Raw genomic sequence first — 23218 nt, 5'->3', positions numbered from 1 at the left:
AGCCAATTCGGAAAGGGACCTGCAGAAGATCCCGACCGAGCGTAGTCTTCCGTTGGTCTTGTCGCAACTCGGTATTGAAGAGTATTCCATAAATGCGCATCGGTACATGCGAGGGGTCGTGAAAGACTGATTATAATTGTATGACATCAACCAGACTGGTTCAACACGCTTTCCTTCGTGCATGCGGGAAGAAGGAACATTGTCGGACCGGGAGAGAGTGACATGTGCACGCTTGAGGTGAGATACACAAATCAGCACTCTGCCTTGTGGCCTGCAGGGACCCATTTGTCCGGCGTAGGCACAGCAACGCGCACGCATGCGAGGCAGGACCGAGGGAGGGAAGGTTCGAAGACTCACGCAATAGCGAATGCGCACCTAGGCAATCGTGCACGACATGTACGAGACGATCTGGGGGTTGCGCTCCTCGTTGGCGAGCTCGGCGGCCTCGTCCTTGCGCGAGACGGTGCACGACATGTACGAGACGATCTGCGGGTTGCGCTCCTCGTTGACGTTGGCGGGGACAGCGACGTCCTGGCTCGAGGCGAGGGTGATGGGGGCCATGGTAACGAGTGTGGAGGGTCGCGAGCGAAGAGCGGGGCGAAGTCGGAGAGCGGATGAGGTGAAGAAGCAAGAGACTGGAGAGCGCTGTTCAGTCTGCTTTTGCTGGCCGCCGTGCGCAGCCACAATGGAAGCATCGAGCCTTTGTTCGCCCCTTGTCGCGCGAAGCGCATGCCGTGCGCCATTGATTGACTGGGCTGTCGAGGACAAAGGGACAAAGGGCAATACCCAGCTTCATCATCGCGCACGCGCACCGAGGTACGGCTGCACGTGCGGCAGTCTGCGTTCATCCAGTGGAAAGGCTTCGCAAGGCGACGAGCTGGCTGAGCCGAGAAGCACGCGTAGCTGCTGCCGCCCCGTGTAGCGCGATCTCATTGCGGAGGTTGCGCAGGGTCGTCACACGCGCGAGGAGAGCTGTACCTGTAATGGAAAGCAAATATCGTTTCTCGCTCAGGTTGCCGCACCGGACGGGCAACGGCCAGAGATCAACCTTGGACGCGTGGGAGCGACCCGAGCGAGGCGCGACGCTTGCAGTGCGCGACACTGCCGAACGTCCACTACCTCTGCTTCCACTCCCGTGCGCGGAATCCGAGCATGTCTCGTGCGCGCTGGACACCGGGCGATCTCGAAGCGCCGACTCTCACACCTTCACGCCCTGCCCCGCCGGTACCCGTCGCTGCGAGCGGCGCCTCGCCGCTCACATGGGCGTCCCACGCGGACGAGCACGCGAAGTCGCCAGCGTCACAGGGCGCCGGTGCACACAGCGACAGCCAGCACCCCGTCCACGACGCGTCGCGAACAATCGTGCGACGAGGGTGGGTGAGCGTCAAGGAGGATGGTCTGCGTGCGTGGATGTGGGGCAAGAAATGGCTCGTCTTGCGCGAGCAGACGCTGAGCTTCTGCAAAAGCGAGGTATGCTGCAATTCTGTCTCCGACGCCGCCCGCTATCGGCGTTGGCCGCTTCCAGAACGTCCTCCTCGTTCCGCACTGACCCCTCGGCGCCCACTCTTTCGCGACGTCGCTTCAGACGAGCACGACGACTCCGTCGACGACCATCGAGCTGTCCGACGTCACATCCGTCACCCGCGAGGATCTCAAGCCCTTCTGCCTTGCCATCGCGACCACCGCCCGCCCGTACTACCTCGCCCTCAAATCGGACGAGGAGCTGTATGCCTGGATGGACGACATCTACGCCCGCTCGTCCCTCATGGGCGTCTCGAGCCCGACCAATTTCGTCCACCAGGTCCACGTCGGCTTCGATCCGGTCAGCGGCGCCTTCACCGGCCTGCCTGAGCAGTGGACTCGCCTGTTGACAAGCAGCGCTATCACGAAGGAGGACTACGCCAAGAATCCGCAAGCCGTTCTCGACGTGCTCGAGTTTTACACGGACATACAGACGCGCGAGCGCGACGATTTTGGCCTGGGCGCGACGAGCATGGGCATGACGGATGTCGGCTCGGCGCTGCCGTCGCCCGCGCTGCCTCGTGCGCACCTTCCGGCGCCTGCTCGATTCGGCGCGGGGACGGGGCTCGGCGGCCGTGCCGACTCTGTCGCAGCACCCTCAATATCTGATCGTCCTGGCGTCGCTGCTGTATCCGCGCCTCCTCCGCCGTCACCCAGTCTTCCATCGGCGCAGCACCTTGCGCGCTCACCTGCGCGACCGCCCCCACCGCCGATCACCCGGCCCGCACCACCGCCGCCGACGAACGGCCGCGCTCCTGCGGCCTCATCGTTTCCTTCTCGCCCGCCTGCACCCATCGCGACTGCGCCAGGCCACACCTATTTGTCGTCCTCGACCTCCTCCCCTGCTCAGCGTGCGGCCGGACCGCACCTCAAGCCGCTGTTGACCAGCGCTTCTCGCTCGAACCTTCGCGAACCGCCGTCGGCTCCTCCACGTCTCGCGCCTCGCGCGGACCCGGCGGCCACTGTGCCGTCCGGTGCAAAACCGTTGCGACTGCTCGCGCCGGGCGCCAACACGGCAGCAGGACCGGGTGGCAAGTCGGGAGGGGCGCCGGCAGGCGCTGCGCGGAAGGTCGACAGCGACCGTCGCATCTCGTCGATGTCGGAGGCGCAGATTATGGCGAAGTTGCGCGCTGTCTGCTCCCAGGAGGACCCCAACGGCCTGTACTCCAAGATCAAAAAGGTCGGCCAGGGTGCATCCGGGTCGGTGTTCGTCGCCAAGGTACTCGCAGGCGGTTCGAAGGTCGCGATCAAGCAGATGGACCTCAGCCACCAGCCGCGCAAGGAGCTCATCGTCAACGAGATTCTCGTCATGAAGGAGAGCCAGCATCCGAATATCGTCAACTTCCTCGACTCGTTCCTCGTCGGCGGTGCCGAACTTTGGGTCGTCATGGAGTTCATGGAGGGCGGTGCTCTGACCGACATCATCGACAGCAACACGCTCGAGGAGAATCAGATCTCCAGCATCTGCAACGAGGTGCGCTAGCTTAGCTTTCGCCTCATCTTTGCAGCTTCGCGTCTTCCTCGGCACCCCTTATCAAGACGCGACTAACTCCCGCTTCAGACGTGCAAGGGTCTGCAACACCTTCACGCGCAGAGTATCATCCACCGCGACATCAAGAGCGACAACGTCCTGCTCGACGCTCAAGGTCATGTCAAGATCAGTACGCCCTTTTCGCTGCCTCTTGCCTCCGCGCCGGCTAGCCGCCATGCCGTCCATCTCACTCTCCTCGCTGATACCTTCTGCGAGCGCAGCCGATTTCGGATTCTGCGCCAAGCTGACCGACCAGAAGTCGAAGCGGGCGACCATGGTCGGCACGCCGTACTGGATGGCGCCCGAGGTCGTCAAGCAGAAGGAGTACGGCGCCAAGGTCGACATCTGGTCACTGGGCATCATGGCCATCGAGATGATCGAGAACGAGCCGCCGTACCTCGACGAGGAGCCGCTCAAGGCGCTCTACCTCATCGCGACCAACGGCACGCCAACGCTCAAGAAGCCCGAAAAGCTGAGCAAAGAGCTGAAGAACTTCCTCGCTGTGTGCCTCTGCGTCGACGTCAAATCGCGCGCTTCCGCCGACGAGCTGCTCGAGGTGCGCCCACCATGCTTGTCTCGCCCTCGTGTTCCACAGTTGACAATCGTCCATTTGCTCTTCAAACCTTGCGTCTGTCTGGCCATATGTACAGCACGAGTTCCTCAAGAAGGCCTGTCCATTGACGGGTCTTGCACAGCTGTTGAGGTCGCGCGGGACGTCTAGGTGACTAGAACCCGTGTTCTGCGATTGGCTATGCTCGTCCATTTCCGGGACGTCGGCCCCGAGAGTGCGACATTGTCTGATCAAGAGCTAGCACGACCTCGACTGTGTCGCGATTTTATGATGGCTGTGCGATGTCGCGCCATCGCCGCCGGCAATCGTTGACGAGGGACCCGGACACGTGTATCTAGTGCTGTATGCTTGCGCACTCGCTCACAATTGCACATGTTGATATCTGACCGAAGTTGCTGGACTTTGTGACAGTATGCTGGTTTGCTTTTTGCTGCTTTGCATTCGCCCTTTGTCCCTTTGTCCTCGACAGCCCAGTCAATCAATGGCGCACGGCATGCGCTTCGCGCGACAAGGGGCGAACAAAGGCACGATGCTTCCATTGTGGCTGCGCACGGCGGCCAGCAAAAGCAGACTGAACAGCGCTCTCCAGTCTCTTGCTTCTTCACCTCATCCGCTCTCCGACTTCGCCCCGCTCTTCGCTCGCGACCCTCCACACTCGTTACCATGGCCCCCATCACCCTCGCCTCGACCCAGGACGTCGCTGTCCCCGCCAACGTGAACGAGGAGCGCAACCCGCAGATCGTCTCGTACATGTCGTGCACCGTCTCGCGCAAGGACGAGGCCGCCGAGCTCGCCAACGAGGAGCGCAACCCCCAGATCGTCTCGTACATGTCGTGCACGATTGCCTAGGTGCGCATTCGCTATTGCGTGAGTCTTCGAACCTTCCCTCCCTCGGTCCTGCCTCGCACGCGTGCGCGTTGCTGTGCCTACGGCGGCCGAACGGGTTCCTGCAGGCCGCACTCAGCGATCATGCGCCTTGACTGGCTTCTCACGGATGTCACATGCCCACAAGGAAGATGAACTGAGGTTGTCTTGTGATTGCTCGTGCGAACAGTCCCGCCCCTTCCTCCGTCGAGTCCCGCCGATGGCGGTACGTCGCCATCCTTCGCCCCACGGAGGCGGAACGACGTCGAGAAATGTATGGTGGATATTGTGTCGGTGTTGTTGCTGCGTGCCAATCTTATCTTTATCTTCGTCGTCTCCTTTGTTCGTCCGCTCTGTGGTGCTCCTGTGGTGCTCCTGGCTTGTGGACAGCGGTTCCTCGTTCTTACAGCAAGGCGCAGCGCGTTCCAGCCACGGGACTGTCCTGCCCGAAAAGAAGCCGGCTCCGCGGATACTCATGTCCGAATCACGCTCATCGCCATCCTTCATCGCTCACCACTCACCGGTCAGCACACGAGCGCCGCTTGGCTTTCCATGGTCGAGAACTTGTCTCGCTGGGCTTATGGGCTCCTTGCGCGCCCCGTTCGTCTCGACCGCTCTCCTCATCGCGTTACCGTGCCGTGGCAATTCGTGGTCTGCCGACTGCTGGACCCACTGTCCAGCGTCACAGGCGGCACTAAAGCAGAGGCATCTTTGCGCGCTGAGCGAAAGCGGCTTTGCTCACACGATTCGTTGCGGCAAAGATTCTCGATGATCCAGCTCGCTGCAACGTAGCATCGACCCGTGTCGTCGGTCGTCTCCTGGGGCGCGCGACTCGGATGCGCACTTTCGCTTCGCGAACGGTGTCTGACTTTGTCTCGCGCTACAGCAGCGGTTCGTCGGACGCTTCGCCCGACTTGGCCGTTCCGGTGCCCACTTCCCTTTGTCTTCCACGCCCGAGTCTCCCGCTCCGGCAGTCAATGGCGCACGGCATGCGCTTCGCGCGACAAAGGGCGAACAAAGGCTCGATGCTTCCATTGTGGCTGCGCACGGCGGCCAGCAAAAGCAGACTGAACAGCGCTCTCCAGTCTCTTGCTTCTTCACCTCATCCGCTCTCCGACTTCGCCCCGCTCTTCGCTCGCGACCCTCCACACTCGTTACCATGGCCCCCATCACCCTCGCCTCGAGCCAGGACGTCGCTGTCCCCGCCAACGTGAACGAGGAGCGCAACCCGCAGATCGTCTCGTACATGTCGTGCACCGTCTCGCGCAAGGACGAGGCCGCCGAGCTCGCCAACGAGGAGCGCAACCCCCAGATCGTCTCGTACATGTCGTGCACGATTGCCTAGGTGCGCATTCGCTATTGCGTGAGTCTTCGAACCTTCCCTCCCTCGGTCCTGCCTCGCATGCGTGCGCGTTGCTGTGCCTACGCCGGACAAATGGGTCTCTGCAGGCCGCGAGTATGGACCTTTTGCGTGCTACTTCAGCGACGCCGCCAACTCAGAACCGTTGTTGACATACCTGCATCGCTTCCGCTTGGGCAGGTCGCCTCTTCTTACCTTCACCTGTCACCCCCGGCCATTCGCGGTTTCGCCTTCGTTTGCGCCACCGGCCGATTGTTGCGACGGAGCTAGAAGTTGCGGTCTTTAGCTGTCACCCATTTACCATGTTATCCTTATCCTCGTCTCACTTTTGTCTCTCTCTCCGGACGAACGGGAGCTTGTGCACGCGAACAGATGCACACGAACAGCCATGCGAGTTGCAAAGAATCGTAGTCGGCACGGCAGACAGCTCGGACAGTACACAACGAAGAGGGCGGGGAAAGGAGTCATGCGAGAAGGAAAGGCGAAGAGCGGAAGCCGGATCCGGGCGGCCATGCCATAGCAGTCGCTCACTGCGTCGCGCGGCGCACCATCTGCACTCTCGGCGGGCATGTCAGCGGACCTCTCGATGCGAAGACGGCAGCATGGGGCAGACAAGCCATGCCTAGAACGCACCTCGCGCGCCCACTTGGCCACCTTCTTGGTCTCCGGCCCGCCCAGCTTCGTGCGCCCTGCCTTCAAAAGCTCGCTGACCCAGGGAGAGGACAAGGGCTCTTTGAGCTGCCCATTGGGGAAAGCCTCGGCGAGATCACCGAGAAGGCCGATAGCGGATCGCAGGATCGTCTCGGTCCGGTCCTGATCGGTGAGAGTGAGATGGAGGAAGGTGAAGAAGTCGGCGATATAAGGGAGGAGGAGATCCGCTTTGCCGCCTGTCTTGAGACCGCCGACGATGCCCGTGTAGGCCTCGAGAATGCCTTCACGCAGGGTATTGACATAATCGACCAGGTCATAGTTGTTCTGCAGTTTAGAAGAGAGGGGCGTGAGCAGCCATTTAGAAGCGGACGTAGGGGGACCGTGGTCGTACCGGATCTGCCCGCATGACTCCCGCCTGCTTGAGAACGGCCATTGTCGTAAGGAGGTAGGGCTCGAAGGCGGGACCGATGGCGAGAGCGATGTCGCCGAAGCAGCTGAGAATGGGCGGCTTGACGCTGCGGTGAAGGACCGTACTCTGAAGGGCACTCAGAAGCCCCTCCATGAACTCTTGGCAGTGCGCCAGGCTGCCTTCCCCGAGCGCCCGACACAGGTCGCCGATGAGGCCGACGGCGATAGAGCACAGCTGATACTCCTCGTGAGATGCGAGCGCCTGCCGGAGATACGGCATGAAGGCTTCGAGGTACGGCTGGAATGCGCCTTCGAGAGCAGCTGTCATGGCGCCGATGGCGAGGAAGGCGTCCTCAAGAACGGGCGACTGCTTGCCAGCCGTCGCGATCAAGCGAAGCAGGAGCTCCATGATACGGTTGGCGAGGGGCTGGATCTCGCGTCCGAGTCGACGGACGATGCTCTGATGACGACGAGGTAGGGCAGAAGAGCGTCAACATCGCTCCGAAGGCGAAGGAGATAAGGACGCACGGTGAGGACGCTGCAGATATTGACCTGGAGCTCGTTGTAGCTGTTGCGATCGTCCGCTCCGATCAACTGGCCCTGCGATGAAGCGAGTCAGCGGGGATGACTTGGCCGGATGCAGGCGGGTCGACGGACCTGCACCGCCAAAAGAGCTTCGGACCGGTCCAGCACGGCAATGACGAGCTTGGAGACGACCGGCAAGCAGTCGGCGGGAGCATGCGTCGCGAGCGTCGACAAGGCCTCGTAGGCCGAGTTGCGCGAGTTTGATTCGTTTGAGCCGCTACGAACCGTTTCATGGAGTCAGTCCGCAAGTCGTGCGCAGGAGGGAAGGAACGCACGCTTCGGCAAGGCGCAGAAGCGAGGAGACGATGCCATCGTAGTACGGGCTGAGGGCACAAGTCTCGCCTCCAGCATCCCCGAGCTGCTCGGCAAGGTTCATGAAGGTCCAGCAGCAGTTGCTGACGATACGCGGCGACTGTTCGAGACCGGCGACGAGCGCGGAGATCATCGGCGGGAGATGCTCATCAACCTTGATCGTCTTGACGAGCACGTCGGAGACGCGGCCCAGAGTCCACGCAGTCGTGTCGCGCACTTGCGATGCGGGGTCGGCCATCATCTCGATCAAAGTCGGAAGCGCCTGCGCGACGAGCGGGGCGAGGATCTTCTCCTCCGGACCGTCCAAGATTGAGCCAAATGCCATCACAGCCGCCTCGCGATACCGCCAGTCGGGGTTCTTGATGTTGCTCTCGACGAATGGGATGATGGGGGACACGATGCCGTCGCCGACGCATTGCGCCAACAGCGCGAGACAGGTGCCGGCGGCCATCGAGACGTTCCATTCATCATCGGTGGCATCCTCGTCCTGCTTGGTCAGCAAGAGGAGGAGCACTGGGAGCACTTCGGGGAGGGCGACGCGGGCGAAGTGAGCCGACTCGCGCTCGGGCGCCTCGCTGTACTCGGCAGCCTCCTCAGCCTCGAGCGCCAACTCGATCTCCTCGTCGCACACGGTCGACCAGAACTCGACAGCCTGCAGAGCGACGTTTTCATCGGCGTGCTTCATGCCGAGAACCGTGAGCTGCCGAGCGGAAGGTATCGCATCTTGTCAGCATCGACCGTTCTGGCGAAGAGACAAGCGGAGATCGCGCACGCCGAAGAGAGCCCGCTCCATGTAGAACTTCATGTAGTCGTAGTAGAGGTGCATGATGCGGACGAGGCATGCGAAAGCGGCAACTTGGACGTCCGACGAGGGAGATTGAGTAGCCTCGCACACGACCTGCATGATGTAATTGCGCTCGCCCTGCCAGAGCAGACGTGTCAGCAGTGAACTCATCTGTCAAGGCGGGATCGTCCCAGCGAGAGGCAACGTCGAGGCGCCAAGGCCTGTCTACAAGACGCACCTCGCGCGCAAAGTTCTCGCGAACAAATTCGAGCGAATTGTACAGCGCGTTAATCGCAGCGAGCTGCACATCGGAGCTGCGAATCCGACAGATCCGGACTGGGGTCAATTTCACTGTCCCCATGTAGTCGGGCAAGGGCATATTCGTACCTGGGCTCCTCCTTGCGTGCGCCCTGAACCACTGCCGTCAAGATCTCGTTCGACTGCGCAGCGAGAATCTCGGGTTTCTGGATAGTGGATGGCGGGCAGGCGCCAACACCCAGTCAGCGCGGTGTTCGCCGCACGGCAGACGCAGGGCAGGAACGAAGGCGACGCACGATCGACTCGCAGATGTAGCCAATCGTCTGCAGAGTGGCCTGACGGAGGTTCGGGTCGTCGTTACGCGCAGCGAGGGCGAGAAGCTGGCCGATGAGGGAGGGCCACAAGCCGGCGGGGAGCTCGATGGCGGCGATGGCGGCGATGACCTGGCCAGCTGCGTTACGTGCGCCACGCTCGGTCGCGGCGAGCGTCGCGAGCGCATCGTGCTTGAGCTGGTCGCGAGTGGCCGGGTCGAGGCTCTTCCAGCGGTTGGCGTAGTCTTCCTGGCGGGCAGCCTCGCGCGCCGAGAGGGCATTCTTGATGGCGAGTCCGGCAGCACTGCGGATGTGGGCCGGGGCCTGGTCGCTGGCGAGGGCCTGTGCGAGGCTGACGAGGTAGGCGGTCGGGTTGGATGAGAGGAGCTGGGTGAGCTGGGCTGTGGCCGCGTCGCGCTCCTGCTGGTTGGGCGAGAGCGTCGCGGCGAGCACTGCGGTGGCGTCCATGGGAGGCAGCTCTGCACACACACGCGCGGGGCCGGACAGAGCGGGGACGAGGACGAGAAAGAGTGCCAACCGCTCAGGCGCGGGCCGTAGATTACGTTTGCATTACTCCGCGAGTCGTATTCCCAGTTGTATTGCCTGCGCGCAGCCGCTCACCCTCATCTCATCTCCGCAACTCAGCCTGAAGCACCGCCTCCTGCTCAAGTTCCGGCGCCCGTTCGCCTCGACTCGTGCTAGCTCGTCCCGTTCGCCCCCTCGCTTGCTGCGCTTCCCTCTCTCCATCCTCTCTCCATCCTCGCTATGAGCGCCGACATGAGGGTGCGTCGTCTGCCGCTGCTCCCGCCCCCTCGGTTGGCCCGTTTGAGTCTGTTCGGCGCAGCAGCTGACCTGCGGTCGTTCACGCACAGGGTCGTGGCCGCGGGCGCGGTGGCGGCGGAGCCGGTCGCGGAGGCGCTCCTGGCGGCGGAGCAGGCCCTCGCGGTGCCACGGGTGGCCGCGGCGACGACCGTCCGAAACGCGAGGCGATCCTCGACCTCGCCAAGTACGTCGACCAGCGCGTTCGAGTCAAATTCACCGGAGGTCGCGAGGGTGAGTCCGCTCTCTGGCTCGTCCGCTGCTCGCACTGCTGATCCGCTCGGTGTGGACTTGCGCACGATAGTGACAGGCACTCTCAAGGGCTATGATCAGCTTCTGAACCTGGTGATGGATGATCTCGAAGAAGTGCTTACCGGTTCGTTTCCGCTCGTCCCGTTTCGTGGATCTGCTTGATCGCTGACGTTCTCAAGCCGACGGCTTAGACCCCGCCACCAGCTTGCCGTTCGTGCCAGAGCAGCGGCGCTCCCTCGGCCTCGCTGTGTTGCGCGGAACGAGCCTTGTCGTGATCAGTCCGGCGGATGGGTGTGTTCTCACTTTGGACCATGAAGCCTTGCGCGCGACTCCCTCAGACTTGCTCACTCGCACTGCATCACCGCAGATCAGAAGAAATCGCGAACCCTTTTGCTGCCGCCTGAGTTGGAATACATTCGAAGGCGTTAAACAATATTCTGCTCCTCCTCGACAACTACCTTGATGCCATGTCGCACCCCCACTTCGCGCGAGATGTCGAAAGCAGGCGCCGAAGTCTTGTCCAGGGCAGTGCCGGAAAATTTGCTGAAAAGGCGATGCCACCGTCTGCGGATGCGAGCGTTAACACCGTCATTGAAGAAAGCAGCTAAAGCCGATTGAGACTTGCCGCGTTGGGCGAGAGGACGATTCCGCCTTGGCATGTCTGCCAAGGAAGATTGCGCATAATCGCTTGTAGGCCGTAACAGCTTCGTTACCAAACCCGAAGGCCGCGAAGAAGATGAACCCGACAATCACGTTGCCCCAGCTGGAGAAGTCGGCCACCGCGGGAGTTTCCGAATAAGTCACAGGGTGTGCTTTCCACTGCAAGAAAGGGATCAGAACAGCTCGGATAGTCAAACAAGGGAGACTCACCGCCGAGTGAGTGTACGACCATGAATAATCGTAGTAGCGACCAGACGTCTGGACGTTGACCACGGCCGACCAAAGCGCGAGTGGCACACCCACGCACAGGTACGACATGGTCACGGCGCAAAGACGAACGAAGCGCGCCGTGGTAAGCGCTGAATGAGCGCCCGCAACGACACGCCCGAAGTTTTGTCGATGACGGATGAGACGGTACACTGTGTATACTGTGAGAATTGTCAACACTGATACCATTCATGTTGACACGGCGATATATCTTACTGGAATAGAGCGTGCCGCCAACAGCAAAGAAAGGCGCCCAAATCACTCGTAAAATGAGTGTTGGCCATGTCATGACTTGCGTAACCGTGCAGCCGACCCCTCGTATGATGCTGTATCGGTTCGGTTGGTAGAGTACGTGGCAAGCCATTATGACTCCGGGAACGCCGAAGGAGAGAAGGTAGTCTTGAACCGCCCGCCTGCGTCGATCCTGGCGAGTGACCGCGGTTGCGCGCGGACTCACGATGTCGGCGAGGAAGCGGGCGATGCAGAAAACCGCTGCAACCCGTCCAATCTGCTGACCGACAGCGAGCTGAGGAAGAACAGTCAGCTACACGGCGCCGAGCGTTCCGCAGGATTAAAGGGGCGCACCTTCACGCTGATGTCGCACCAGATTGGGGCTCGGTCCTGCGTGTCATTGTACCAGGTGACAACGTTGATCTGGGCCTCCCACGGGTCAGTACGGGTGCCAGTCTCGAAGGAAGACAACGCACAAACTCGTTCAGATTCGCGAGTACCACCCAAACACCCATAGCGATGGGGCCGGAGTTGCCCTGAACGAACTGCCAGTAGAGAGGGACGCTATTCAACGCGACGAGCAAGCCATTGCAGACAGCGTATGGAAGTTGCGACCGCATTGTGCGAGAGGGAAACGAGAAGCGTGCACGTTCGCCCGAAGGCAATCCTGGACAAAGGACGGACGGACAAAGGCTTGTCTCATCATGAAGGTGACGCCGTCCGAATCCGAATCTCTCGCCTTCGGAAACATGGCTCCGAGAGAAGCGATCATTGCGGTGATTCTGGCGGCGCCTACTACTTCTTCTTGACCTCCTTGCGCCGCACCTGCTCGTCGCCCACGAAGATGCCCTTGCCCTGGGACGAGGCGAGGGACGAGAGGGTGAGCGAGCGGGACCCCAGGCGAGCCTAGGCAGGGGAGAGGGAAGCGGCGGCCGACGTACATTGTACGGTTCGGGCACGCGCCAGCTGCGGATGCGGGCTGCGACCTGGCCGAGGCGCTGCTTGTCGACGCCCGACAGGACGATCGAGTTGGGTGAGGGGACGTCGGCGCGCACGTCGGCGGGGAGGTCGACGAGGACCGGGTGGGCAAATCCGAGCTTGAGGTTGAGGCGCTGCGTGGCCGGGGTGGCGGCGGGCGGGAGGGACTCGACGGCGGCGCGGTAGCCGACGCCGACGAGGCGGAGCGGGAGCGTGTAGCCGTCTGCGACGCCGACGACGGCGTTGGCGAGGAGAGCGCGGGTGAGGCCCCAGACTGCCCGCTGCGACTTTACGGCGGGATTGTCGACCGAGACGGAGAGCGTGGCAGGGAGTGCAGGCGACGCGGTCGACGCGGGCGGGGAGGGCGGGGAGGAGGGCACGAGGTCGAGACGGACAAAGGGGGCGATGTCGACTGCGAGCTCGCCCTTTGGCCCGCGAACGAGTGCCTGGGCGGGGGCGCCCGGGCCTGCCGCAGACGGGGGCGAGGGGCGGATGAACGAGACGGAGGGAGGGAGGGGGATGGGGGCGGCGCCAACGTGGGAGCGGGTTGGCGGGGCGGAGGAGAAGGCGCGAGCAGCCGGTCGTGGCCAGTGGGCGGCAGCTGCGGCGAGGGGCGCGGGCAGGCGGGGCATGGCGGCGCGAGGTGCGGGTGAGCAGCAAGGACGAGGGCGGCGAGCGGGGGGTCGTCGCGGGTGCGGTTCGCGGTGGGCGTGTCACCGGGCTGAGTCTTGCTAGTGCTCTCAGATGTGCAAATGCTCTGCGTGGATCGAGCGCGGTGCGGGGCGAGGGCGAGGGCGAGGCGAGGGCGGTGCAGCTGTGCGCGCGACGCGAGCTGGGTTCGTCGCCCGTCGCTGCGCCTGCTCGCTTCCGCCGCACCGAGGCTGTCTCTGAGCTTGCCTGGACCACGCCTGCTGCTCCCTGCTCGCCCGCCATGCCCGCCCCCGTCGACCGCAACCTCGTGCGCATCGGAAAGGAGCGCGTAGAGAGCGTGCGTCTTCCGCTCGCCTCATCAGCCTGCAGCACCCCGCGGACACACCTGCGAGCGCGCGAGCACCCACTCACACGCTCGCACTCGCCGCCGCACAGGTCTCGGCCACCGACTTCCCCGGCCACCACCCCGGCGAGTCGCACCACTGGGACCTCGACCGCTTCCGCGACCACCTCCGCGTCCAGCTCAACTGGCTCAGCCCCTCGGCCCTCGAGTTTGACCTCGTCGGCGTAGATGCCAGCGTCGCAAACGCCCTCCGCAGGATCGTCATCGCAGAGGTGCACTGCCGTTCCCCCCTCCCGCAACTCCCCCCTCTTCCGCTTGCTCGGCCAACACCTCGAGTCCCCGTCAACGCACGTCGCTTTCGAGCCCTGCTGACTCGTTCCCTCGGCATATCACCGCACGCTCGCAGGTCCCGACCGTCGCCATCGAGGATGTCTACATCTGGAACAACACGTCCATCGTGCAGGACGAGGTGCTCGCACAGCGTCTCGGCCTCATCCCGCTCGCCATCGACCCCCGCAAGCTCGAGATGAAGAATCGTGCGTCCGCCTCACTCGTCTGAGCCGGGCTGCCATGTCCAGCGCGGCCTGCGCTGACCTCGTGGCCCCTCCGTGAGTACAGCCTCGAGCGAGGGCCCTACCGATCTCGACACGGTCGTCTTCAGCCTCGTGGCGCGGTGTGAGCGAAGGCGAGACGTCAAGAGGGGCGAGACGGATCCAGACAAGATCTGGTCAGGCGTTCAAGGTGACTTGCTGCTCTCCGCTCGCCCGCTCGGTGCTTGCTCACCCGGCCGGCCGGACCTGCGCAGTTCTTTCGTCCGATCTCGAATTCAGCCCGCGAGGAGCGCAAGAAGCGCTGTTTGCCGGCAGCCTGCCCCGACCAGCTGTGCCCGACATTCTCGTGGCCAAGATGCGCGGCGGTCAGGTGCGTTGCGAAACCTCGCATCCGCAACGACTGCTGACGTCGTAGCGTGGGATTCAGGAAATCGTCGCCGAACTCCACTGCAACAAAGGCGTCGGCAAGGACCATGCCAAGTGGTCTCCCGTAGGTGCGTGCCGCTGTCCTGCTGCTCGCGTCAGGCTGGACCTCACTGCCTTGCTTTGCACCGCGCAGCTACCGCATCCTACCGCCTGCTCCCGACGATCCGCATCGATTCGCCCATCCCTCCTGCCTTGCACTCCAAATTCCAGGCTTGCTTCCCGCCAGGTGTCGTCGACGTCTCGTCCGGCGAGCTTCGCATTGCGGATGCGCGGCGCGACACCGTCAGCCGTGAGGTGCTCCGCCATCCCGAGTTCGAGGGCAAGGTGACCCTGGGGCGCGTGCGCGACCATTTCATCTGTGCGTTCAACCTGCAGACCCGGCCCCTGGTCGAATCAGATGCTGAACTCGACTCCCAATCGTCGCTCGTAGTCAACCTCGAGTCCGCCGGGCAGTATGCTCCGCAGGAATTGGTGCCCGAAGCGCTGCGCGTCCTCGTGACCAAAGTGCAGCAGGTTCGGGCGGCGCTGCAGGCTGTAGGACCATGAAAACTGACGATTTCGCGCGGATTTCACTGCCCCGTCGCAAGACTTTCTGAGAGACTGGACGCGTTCGTAAATCCCATGCTAAGCATTATAATCGTGCAGAGCCGCGAGTGCTACGGCAAGATTCTCCCACCGTTGCCGCCGCATACTGCCTTCGAAGAAAAAGCCCAAGTCGTTCTGCTGCAGTCGAATCACCTGGTGATCGCGTATGGGGGATATCACGCGCATGTAGAACGCCAGCACGGGCAAATGATGTGACGTCGAGCTGCTGGCCGAGCACAACGACTGGAGTGGGTGGGGAAACGACATGTTGGCGATGCTGGACGCCGCCTGATTACTCATCATCCAGCGGAAAGGGCTGCGCTCAGCACCTCTGTTGAATGGCCACCATGTCGATCGCTGCCAAGGCCAGGCATGCTGCGGTACTACGGGGCCGTCTCCGAGCGAGCTGATGGTGGCGTGTAGATAGGTCGCGCACCGCGCTCGTGACAGCGAGCGACGATGCTCGAGGGCGATCTGGTGCAATGGTCGACGGGCGAGATCGCAAAGGGAAAGCGGTGTTGAGAAGAAGGGGTAGGGGATCATGGCGTTGTGCGGGTAGGCGTCTAGTCCGAGAACTGATCGGACGGAGTAGACGGGTGAAGCGGTAACGAAAGAACGTTCCGACTCTTCGCCATTGTGAGCACTCTGTCAGATGGCTGTCAGCACAGCTCGGAATGGTGAGGCAGATGCGCACCTTCAACACCCACGACATCAGCACATCCCCCGAGGAAACCCATTCGGCATCGCCTGTCGCCGATCGCGCCTCCTCCTTGATACGCTGAATGAGGCGACTGGCTGCATCCTTCCCAACGAAGATGTACCGGGCTTCGTCGCGGTGATACCATTTCTCCCAAACGTAGTTGACGAGGAACTTGGCGATGTTGACGAGACGGGTGGCGCTACTCCAACCGACCAGAACATTCCGATCGACCCAGGCGTCCCCTTGTGCAGCCGGCGTGGCGTTTGTCAACGCGGCCTCGTGCTCGTCGAGAAGACCGTCGAGTTGGTTGTGAGCCAGGAGAGGCGGCGCCGTCCAAGACCTGCCGTGCAGCTCGGCATCAAGCGCCGCAACGATGAGCCCTAGACCGGTCGCGTCGAAAACTGCGTGCGGAACCGTCACGCCCACTGCGATCGCATCGGCGAACACAGTCGCATGCACGGCCAGAATCGACGTGCCGGAATCCGCATAAGCGGACAGTGTTGTCGGTAACGATGGCGAAGCGAAGAAGTCTATCGCTGGCGGCTGTTGAAAGGCAGACGGCAACGACGGGTGCAAAGGGCGTACAGGGCTTGATTGGCCTGTCGCGGTTGCGTAGGCCTCCAACGTCGTACAGGTGCTGAAAAGGAGGGGATTGTTGCACTGCGTGTTGTCGGGAATCGCAATGGCCCAGATGTTCACCTATCGCGCACATCTGGTCAGCGCTCGCCACAGCTCAACGCAGTGAGTTGAGGTGCGGCTCACATCCTCGAGCCAGACGGGTTTGCCCTGCAGCAGGGGCCACTGCGCGGCAACCCTCTGCACAGCGTCACGAAGGTGCGCGACGGCGGCCTCGTGCGCGGCTTCATCCGGAAGACTGAAGACGTAGGCGCAGCAGAGATTCATAGTGGAGACCGCATCATCCACAGCCTGCAGCCGCTGAGAGAGAGGCGCAAGCATCGCTGGGCACCGTTCTGAACGAAAGAGCATCGGAGGCCACAGCGGAGAGTTGAAGCGCCCCGCACATTCACGTGGGCTGCGTCCCTTTGTCTAGGTAGCGCTCCTTTGTCGCGAGGCCAGAGGGACACGATGTCGAACTTGTGCAAAGCGCGCATTAAAGTACGGCCCATGGTCAGCAAGAGCGGACCCTCAGGGCATTTCAAGAAGACCTTTTGGCACGAGTGAGTCCTGGGTTCCAGTCAGATGGGGACAAGAAACAGGAGCAAACATGAGCAAACATCGCCCTTCCTCGACTAGACCACTGAGGGCGAGACATCGAGGCATTGGTCCTGTCTGAGTGCGTATTCGTCCAAGAGCTCGAGGGGCTGAAGCGGCGAGGAGGGAACGGTTGGCACTGACGATAGACACGCATCCCGATGGCGAAGCTGACGCTTCCAACGCACCAAGGCTCGACCCTTCCCCGCTCTCCAGATGCTACGGTCACTTTGCTTGTCTGTCTGCTTACTCGCAGGCAGTGCACGCGCCGCGAGTGTACTCGTTGCCGGCGCGGACGCCGCGAGCGAATCCACCTATGACCGCCTGCTCGACACGTTGCGAGGTGCGCACCCGGTCTTTCGGAGGACGGCTCGTCCCGAAGCTGAACTGCTTCTGCGCAGGTGCTGGGCACGACGTCGCGCTTCGCAGCGTGGATGCCGCGGCGGCCGAGCTGCGCCAGGATGGACGCCGCTTCGAGCATCTCGTCTTCTTCGCTTCCGCCTCCAAACGTGCGTGCCAACGTCGAGCAGTACGCCATCTTCTGTTCTGACGCTTCTGATGCGGTCGCAGAAGTACCGCCGGAACTGTCCCCCCTCAACCTCGCTCGTCGGATCGAAGCTGGCACCAACCTCGTCCTCATCGTTTCGCCAGACTCTGCGGAGCCTTGGCGCGACTTTGCTCGCGAGTTCGAGGTCGACTTCGGTAGCCGCGGTCAGCAGGTCATCGATCACTTCGGCCACGATGCCAGCGACAGTGGATCTCACACGGTTCTTTCGGTCTCGCTCGCCTCTGCGCCCGCACCCTTCGTCAGCGACGCCACGCGTCGCGGGCGAAACGTCGTCTACAGCGGCGCTGGTCATGTGTCGGGGCAACATCCTCAGCTGGTCTCGGTTCTTCATGCCTCGTCCACTGCCTCAAGCGCCGATGCTGGCGGGTCGCACGTTGTCGCGGATGTGAGCGAGACCAGCTCGGGAATGTCTCTAGTCAGCGCGTTCCAAGCTCGGAACAACGCGCGTGTCGCATTCGTCGGCTCGACAGACGTATTCGCCGACCGTTTCCTCGACCGTGGCGATGAGTACGTGCCATAGCCCTCTTTCGCTGCCATTGCACATGCTGACCCGCCGTGCATTCGTCTTGACAGGCTCGGCAATGCCGCTTTCGCGCGCGATCTGTTGGCCTGGGTCTTCCACCAAACGGGGCAGCTTCGCCTCGTCAAGTCGCGATACAACGCGCCGGGCTTGCTCAACGCGCAGCCTACATATCGCGTAGGAACCCAGCTTGTGCGTGGTCGTCCAGTCGAGCGGGCTGCTTCCAACCGCTCAGGCAGAACGCTGACGTGCTTCCCGCTGTACAACAGGACGTGGAATTCACCATCTCCTCCGACTCGCCATATAATGCCGATGACTTGCAATTGGAGTTCGGCATGCTCGACCCCCATCTGCGGCTCGACATTCCCATGCAGAGCCAGTCGCAAGACACGGCAACGTTTGCGACGCGCTTCACCATCCCGGACCGGCACGGCGTGTTCACGTTGCGCCTCGACCATCGCCGGCCAGGATGGACGGCTGTCGAGCACAAAGAGACCATCGCGGTGACGCCCATGCACCATGATGAGTATGAGCGCTTCATCGGCGGAGCCTTCCCGTATTACGCCGGGGCGGCTAGCGTGTCGGCAGCTTTCCTGCTCTTCGCCGGGTTGTGGAGTCTACAGTCGTGAACGCTTGTAGCAATACTGGAGTGACGCACTACAAACAACATGGGCGGATCTAGTCCTCGAAATCTCTGCCAGATGTGTGCGTGCCTGGCCGGCCCTGGCACCTCCGCTTGTGTCGTGTGGCTTGAAGTTATCGCGACTTTGAAGGGCTGCACAGCGCACGGCAAGAAACTCGGTTCACAATTAGCGTTGTCCTGGCAGCAGAAGATCAGACGAGGCGAATAGCGCACCGACCACGGTACGGCTGGCGAGTCGGCGCGAATTCGCCAAGCTTGTGTCCCACCATCTCGGGAGTGACATGAAGCGGGACATACTGCTTGCCGTTGTGCACGAGGAAGCGCAAGCTGCAAGAGAAGGCGAAGCGATGTCGTGAGCTCGAACGGCATCAACGCTCCGCAGGGAGCCCGTGCGGGAACCTGTGCCGCACCCGATGAAGTTTGGCAAGATCGTGCAAGCCCGCGATGCCGTCCGGATCGGCGTGTTGGACTTGATGGCCTGGTTGATGCCGGGGAAAGCGGTGAAGGCAGGACCTGTCGACGAGAAGCAAACAAGGTCAGCAAGGTCGTTCAGGAGCCTGCTTTCTGGTCAGGCACACCCTTCCAGGCCGCACGGGCCCACAGAGCGCGACTGGGAAGCATCGTGGTACAGAGCGAGTTCAAGAGGCGTTGCTTCCCGAAGCTTGTGGTTCAGCTCGCGGTGGCCGAGATTGACGAGACCAGAGATCAGAATGCTCTCGCACTTCTCCAACGGCACCGAGACGGTGCGCGTAGGGCAAAAAGACACATTATGCGACTTCCACTCGGACTATCGATTCCAGCTACGGTCGTCGTCGTGGTCTGTCATCCCGGAAGCATAATCCGCCCCGAAGGGCGATGTCGCTGTCTCTGTCTGAGCTGCTGCACTCAGCGCGACGGACGGATGGAGAGCGGCTACACTGGCTACGTCGTCCGATCGAGCTAGCACGGGCGCAGAACTCGTGCTCGCACTTGAAGCCCATGTCAGCCTCGCTTCGGGCAGCTCAGCACTCGAAAGCCCGACGGCCATGACCTGATGCGCGAAGGAGTCACGTAGTCAGCGTTAGCGTCATAGAGCCACCTTCGAGCAGTAGAGAGGGAGAAGGGAAACTTGCATGCTCGGCAGCCTTGCGATCGGCGAATTCGGCGGCGAAGCTACGCTCCTCCGCGTAGTATTCCAAGCTCTTGACTTGTTCGAGGGTCTGGGAGAGAGCTGCTTGTGAGGTGAGGCGGCAAAGTTGTGGCGAAGACACTCACCTCGAGATGCGCTCGCAGCCTGTCGCGGTGCTGCTCGTCGAGCGGGCCAGCTTTGAGTTTGGTGGAACGATTGTCGAGGCGGAATTGCTGGTACGAGCGGGGCGGAGGTGCCCGTGCAAGTGAGTGTCGACCCGCAGTCCATGGCCGCGCTTTGTGAGCACGAGGACCCGCAGGCGTCGCAGCATCCGTGACGATTCCAAGAGAAGCAGCCTACAGAGCGGCGAAGGAGGTGAGCTTGCGCATGATAACTCATCGAACGGACGCGGACGCGGGCGTACCTCCCGACGAAGCTTTTCCAAGTGCTCCCGTGGCTCACTGCCGACTGGCACCTGCGTCGCCGCTGTTTCCACAGAGCTAGGCTGACGAGCCGATTCGGCTTCGGCGGCGAGACGTCTCAGGTCCGCCAAGATGGCCCTCCGCCGCTCCTTGTCGGCGCCCTCAAATTCGTCGAGCAGATGACGCTGCTGCGCCGCGCTGTCACGGAGGAAATCTCCGGCATCAGGGGAGCGTGATTTCGCCTGATGCGGAGCCCGGGTTGACGTAGAAGACATGGCCTGAGCGGGAAAGGGGTTCGTGTCGGTACTCGGTGGCGACGTGCGATCCATGTCTTGCGAGCCCTGCAGTCCGCGGTCGTTCGCTCGGTAAACGCGCACAAAGCGGTTACCAAAGACGGCCTGAGGCGACGAGACGGCGCGATCGGCTTGCGCGGGCGTCGCGAAGGTGACGGTGGCAGCACGACGCTCGAGGTCGAGGGAGAGATCGCAGATCTGGCCGAACGGCGCAAAGAAGTGCCGGACCGCCGCATCCGTGAGCGACGGTGCGGGTATGTTCTCCACGCTGATCACGCGAGATGCGCCGCGCGCCGGGCGCGAAGAGTGCGTACGGGACGGGGGCGGGCGATGCTGCACACGCTCGGGCCGCAGAGTGGAAGCCTCCAGCGCGGATAGAGGGGTTTGCGGCAGGTGGCGGGGTTGCGCGAACGGCAGGGTGGAAAGCTGTGGCGGCGGACGACCGAAAGCTGGTACAGCGGGACCTGTCCAGGCGAAAGCATCGTGCTGGTAGTGGCACGCATCGCCGCGAGCACAGAATCCGCGAACTGTGCGAGGCATGTCAGACCTGTACGCACGGCCTCGATCTCAAGGCACGCGATTCTGCGTTTGAGAGGACTCGAAGGCTTACGGTGATAATCCCGGCAGAGCCCGGAGGAGAGCGAGCCTACCGCTGTGCGGTTCATGACAACGTCGCCACTCTGGTCGCGCTCTCCGCGAGTCGGCTGATGGGGCAGACGGATCTGCTTTGCGGGCGCGAGAGCTGGCTCGGAGGAGCGTTGCCTCTTTGCAGGCCCGTCCGACTGCGCAGCTGGGCGCACAGCAGCCGTCGCGGTGGAGAGCGCGACAGGAGGCGATGGTTCGCTCACGACGGCAATGAGCGATTCGACGAAACGCGGTGTGTCTGCACGTACACGGAAGCGCCGATGAGCGTTCCGCACGCCCTTTATCCCAAAGGCAACCGCCCTGCGCTCGCCCGTTGCAGAGGGACAACGCACGTTGGTCGAGGAAGTCGTCAAGCTGCTGCACGCAGAACTGGCGCAGCTCCTCGACGTCGCGCACATCGTGCTTGAGAAGCGCAAGGACGTAGTCGGCGAGAACGGCGGGCTCTGCGTCCGAGCTGAGGTGTGCACGAGCAATGTACGCGGTCAACAGGCGTGGAGAGAGCGACGAGGCGAGCAGGCCAACCGAGACAGGTGCAGGCCTGGGTCGAGGGGGTCCGGGAGCAGGAAGAGGAGCGGACGCACATGGGCTCGAGCGAGCGGGTGAGCCACGGCTTGAGTGCCGCCGGGTCATGCTCGAGGAGCATTGAGGAAGGGCGTGCGACAGGATGCGCCCAGCCGACGGGGGCCTGGGCGGGTCTGGCGCGGCAGGGAGCGCAGGGTGCAGCAGGCGGGCGGAAGCGCTGACGTGGCGCGCGCGCGCTGGCTGGGCGGCGTCGGCGGGAGGGAGCGCGGCCGTCGCGCGAGCTGTGCGGCGGCTCGCCCTCTGTCCGTTGTCAGGCCGTCCCCTCTTGTCTCGACCAGAGCGACTCTCGACAACGTGCGCACCTTTCTCGCAGCGCCCCTCCCCCATTCCCGCCCGCGCCCGCGCCCCGCCCGCCAGCGGCCCCCTCGCCCGCCCGTGCTTGTGCTCTGCTGACTTTGCTTCGCCCGCCTGCCCCCGCCCCTGCCGCCTGCCGACCGCCTCGAATCCCGTCCCGGTCCCTCGCTGCCGCCCCTGCGCGCCTCGTCTCGCCCCCCTGCGCCCGCCGCCGCCGCCCGCGCGCGACCTTCGCGCCCGCCCGCCTCTCGTCCCTCGCTTCCCCCCTTCCACACCCCGCCTCACCGCGCCCCTCTCGCGCACCACGCCCGTCCCTGCGCTCCGTCTGTTGCGCACCGGCACGTACTCGTCGACAGCATGGGCCGCTTCCAGGAGTACCAGGTCATCGGCCGCAAGCTGCCGTCCGACAAGGAGCCTCAGCCCAAGCTCTACCGGATGCGCATCTTCGCGCCCAACGACGTCGTCGCCAAGTCGCGCTTCTGGTACTTCCTGCGCAAGCTCCGCAAGGTCAAGAAGGCGACCGGCGAGGTGGTTGCCGTCAACGTGGTGCGTCCCACTTCCCCTTCCACCGCCCCGCTCTGCGTCGGCGCGTCGGTCTTTGGCCTCGCGTGAGCGGTGGGCGGTGGCGCTGCCGCGAGGCATCGTCATGCGCTCACGCCACCGTGCTGTGCGGTCGGCGCGACGAGCAGCGGATGCTAGCGGGCGCACGCAGTACCATCGGACGCGCAGTGCAGCGGTGGGATCGCCCGCGCCAGTGGTCAGTGCTGATTGTTCATTGAAATGGTCTTGGTGCCCTCGCGCTCGCAGATCAGCGAGAAGAAGCCGCTCAAGGTCAAGAACTTCGGCATCTGGCTCCGCTACGACTCGCGCTCGGGCACCCACAACATGTACAAGGAGTTCCGCGAGCTCTCGCGCGCCGACGCTGTCCACGCCTGCTACCAGGACATGGCCGCTCGCCACCGCGCGCGCTTCCGGTCGGTGCAGGTCAGTCTATTTGAATCTTCGGCCCGACTTTCGACAAGCTGACCCGTCCCGTGCCGTACGCAGATCCTTCGCGTTGCGGAGATCGAGAAGACCGCCGATGTGCGCCGCCCCAACATCAAGCAGCTCCTCACGCCCAACCTCCGTTTCCCCCTCCCCCACCGTGTTGTCAAGAGCCGCAGTCTCTTCCTCGCCCACCGCCCGTCGACCTTCTACTAAGCGCGACGGCCGTCGGCGTAGATCCGATGTGTCTGGAAACCACACGCTCATGCCTCACTGCACTGTTCGGCGATGTGCTGGGTGCGCTTTCAGCGATCGCGCAAGAGATGCT

At 63.0% G+C, this 23218-nt stretch overlaps 10 protein-coding genes across 10 annotated transcripts; 6 read left to right on the top strand and 4 right to left on the bottom strand.

The window, feature by feature from the left end:
- Positions 1 to 1152: 1152 nt before the first annotated feature.
- On the top strand, positions 1153 to 3777 carry JCM10292_005379 (uncharacterized protein; the record flags this gene model as incomplete). The annotated part of the gene is made up of 5 exons (XM_076651585.1): positions 1153 to 1470; positions 1586 to 2995; positions 3083 to 3182; positions 3274 to 3608; positions 3703 to 3777. 5 exons carry the CDS (start codon positions 1153 to 1155, stop codon positions 3775 to 3777), a joined length of 2238 nt encoding a protein of 745 aa, XP_076502891.1.
- Positions 3778 to 4286: 509 nt separating this feature from the next.
- On the top strand, positions 4287 to 5832 carry JCM10292_005378 (uncharacterized protein; the record flags this gene model as incomplete). The annotated part of the gene is made up of 3 exons (XM_076651584.1): positions 4287 to 4456; positions 5374 to 5413; positions 5677 to 5832. 3 exons carry the CDS (start codon positions 4287 to 4289, stop codon positions 5830 to 5832), a joined length of 366 nt encoding a protein of 121 aa, XP_076502890.1.
- A 542-nt stretch (positions 5833 to 6374) lies between these two features.
- On the bottom strand, positions 6375 to 9624 carry KAP95 (karyopherin beta; the record flags this gene model as incomplete). Its single annotated transcript, XM_076651583.1, has 10 exons — positions 6375 to 6398; positions 6481 to 6822; positions 6890 to 7366; positions 7435 to 7506; positions 7564 to 7708; positions 7767 to 8503; positions 8576 to 8725; positions 8826 to 8901; positions 8975 to 9051; positions 9142 to 9624. 10 exons carry the CDS (start codon positions 9622 to 9624, stop codon positions 6375 to 6377), a joined length of 2583 nt encoding a protein of 860 aa, XP_076502889.1.
- A 297-nt stretch (positions 9625 to 9921) lies between these two features.
- Positions 9922 to 10631, top strand: LSM7 (Sm-like protein LSM7; the record flags this gene model as incomplete). The annotated part of the gene is made up of 5 exons (XM_076651582.1): positions 9922 to 9939; positions 10029 to 10209; positions 10280 to 10351; positions 10419 to 10518; positions 10595 to 10631. The coding sequence occupies 5 exons, from the start codon at positions 9922 to 9924 to the stop codon at positions 10629 to 10631; spliced, it is 408 nt and encodes a 135-aa protein (XP_076502888.1).
- Positions 10632 to 12180: 1549 nt separating this feature from the next.
- On the bottom strand, positions 12181 to 12995 carry MRPL6 (mitochondrial 54S ribosomal protein uL6m MRPL6; the record flags this gene model as incomplete). Its single annotated transcript, XM_076651581.1, has 2 exons — positions 12181 to 12240; positions 12327 to 12995. The coding sequence occupies 2 exons, from the start codon at positions 12993 to 12995 to the stop codon at positions 12181 to 12183; spliced, it is 729 nt and encodes a 242-aa protein (XP_076502887.1).
- A 299-nt stretch (positions 12996 to 13294) lies between these two features.
- Positions 13295 to 14880, top strand: RPC40 (DNA-directed RNA polymerase core subunit RPC40; the record flags this gene model as incomplete). The annotated part of the gene is made up of 8 exons (XM_076651580.1): positions 13295 to 13351; positions 13450 to 13629; positions 13764 to 13893; positions 13976 to 14098; positions 14163 to 14278; positions 14336 to 14402; positions 14468 to 14692; positions 14765 to 14880. The coding sequence occupies 8 exons, from the start codon at positions 13295 to 13297 to the stop codon at positions 14878 to 14880; spliced, it is 1014 nt and encodes a 337-aa protein (XP_076502886.1).
- Positions 14881 to 17047: 2167 nt separating this feature from the next.
- Positions 17048 to 18548, top strand: WBP1 (dolichyl-diphosphooligosaccharide-protein glycotransferase; the record flags this gene model as incomplete). The annotated part of the gene is made up of 5 exons (XM_076651579.1): positions 17048 to 17174; positions 17233 to 17340; positions 17402 to 17906; positions 17973 to 18111; positions 18189 to 18548. The coding sequence occupies 5 exons, from the start codon at positions 17048 to 17050 to the stop codon at positions 18546 to 18548; spliced, it is 1239 nt and encodes a 412-aa protein (XP_076502885.1).
- Positions 18549 to 18753: 205 nt separating this feature from the next.
- RSM19 (mitochondrial 37S ribosomal protein uS19m RSM19) lies at positions 18754 to 19183 on the bottom strand (the record flags this gene model as incomplete). Its single annotated transcript, XM_076651578.1, has 3 exons — positions 18754 to 18889; positions 18973 to 19075; positions 19141 to 19183. 3 exons carry the CDS (start codon positions 19181 to 19183, stop codon positions 18754 to 18756), a joined length of 282 nt encoding a protein of 93 aa, XP_076502884.1.
- Positions 19184 to 20314: 1131 nt separating this feature from the next.
- On the bottom strand, positions 20315 to 21673 carry JCM10292_005371 (uncharacterized protein; the record flags this gene model as incomplete). The annotated part of the gene is made up of 4 exons (XM_076651577.1): positions 20315 to 20370; positions 20481 to 20912; positions 21363 to 21484; positions 21612 to 21673. The coding sequence occupies 4 exons, from the start codon at positions 21671 to 21673 to the stop codon at positions 20315 to 20317; spliced, it is 672 nt and encodes a 223-aa protein (XP_076502883.1).
- Positions 21674 to 22263: 590 nt separating this feature from the next.
- JCM10292_005370 (eL20 family ribosomal protein) lies at positions 22264 to 23106 on the top strand (the record flags this gene model as incomplete). The annotated part of the gene is made up of 3 exons (XM_076651576.1): positions 22264 to 22452; positions 22714 to 22890; positions 22954 to 23106. 3 exons carry the CDS (start codon positions 22264 to 22266, stop codon positions 23104 to 23106), a joined length of 519 nt encoding a protein of 172 aa, XP_076502882.1.
- Between the last annotated feature and the right edge of the window lie 112 nt (positions 23107 to 23218).

This window comes from Rhodotorula paludigena (genome assembly GCF_050403205.1).
Source record: "Rhodotorula paludigena JCM10292 DNA, Rt_paludigena_JCM10292v1_ctg53, whole genome shotgun sequence".
NCBI lineage: Eukaryota > Fungi > Basidiomycota > Microbotryomycetes > Sporidiobolales > Sporidiobolaceae > Rhodotorula > Rhodotorula paludigena.
The sequence above is the reverse complement of the archived record's forward strand: the minus strand, read 5'-3'. Positions and strand labels throughout refer to the sequence as shown.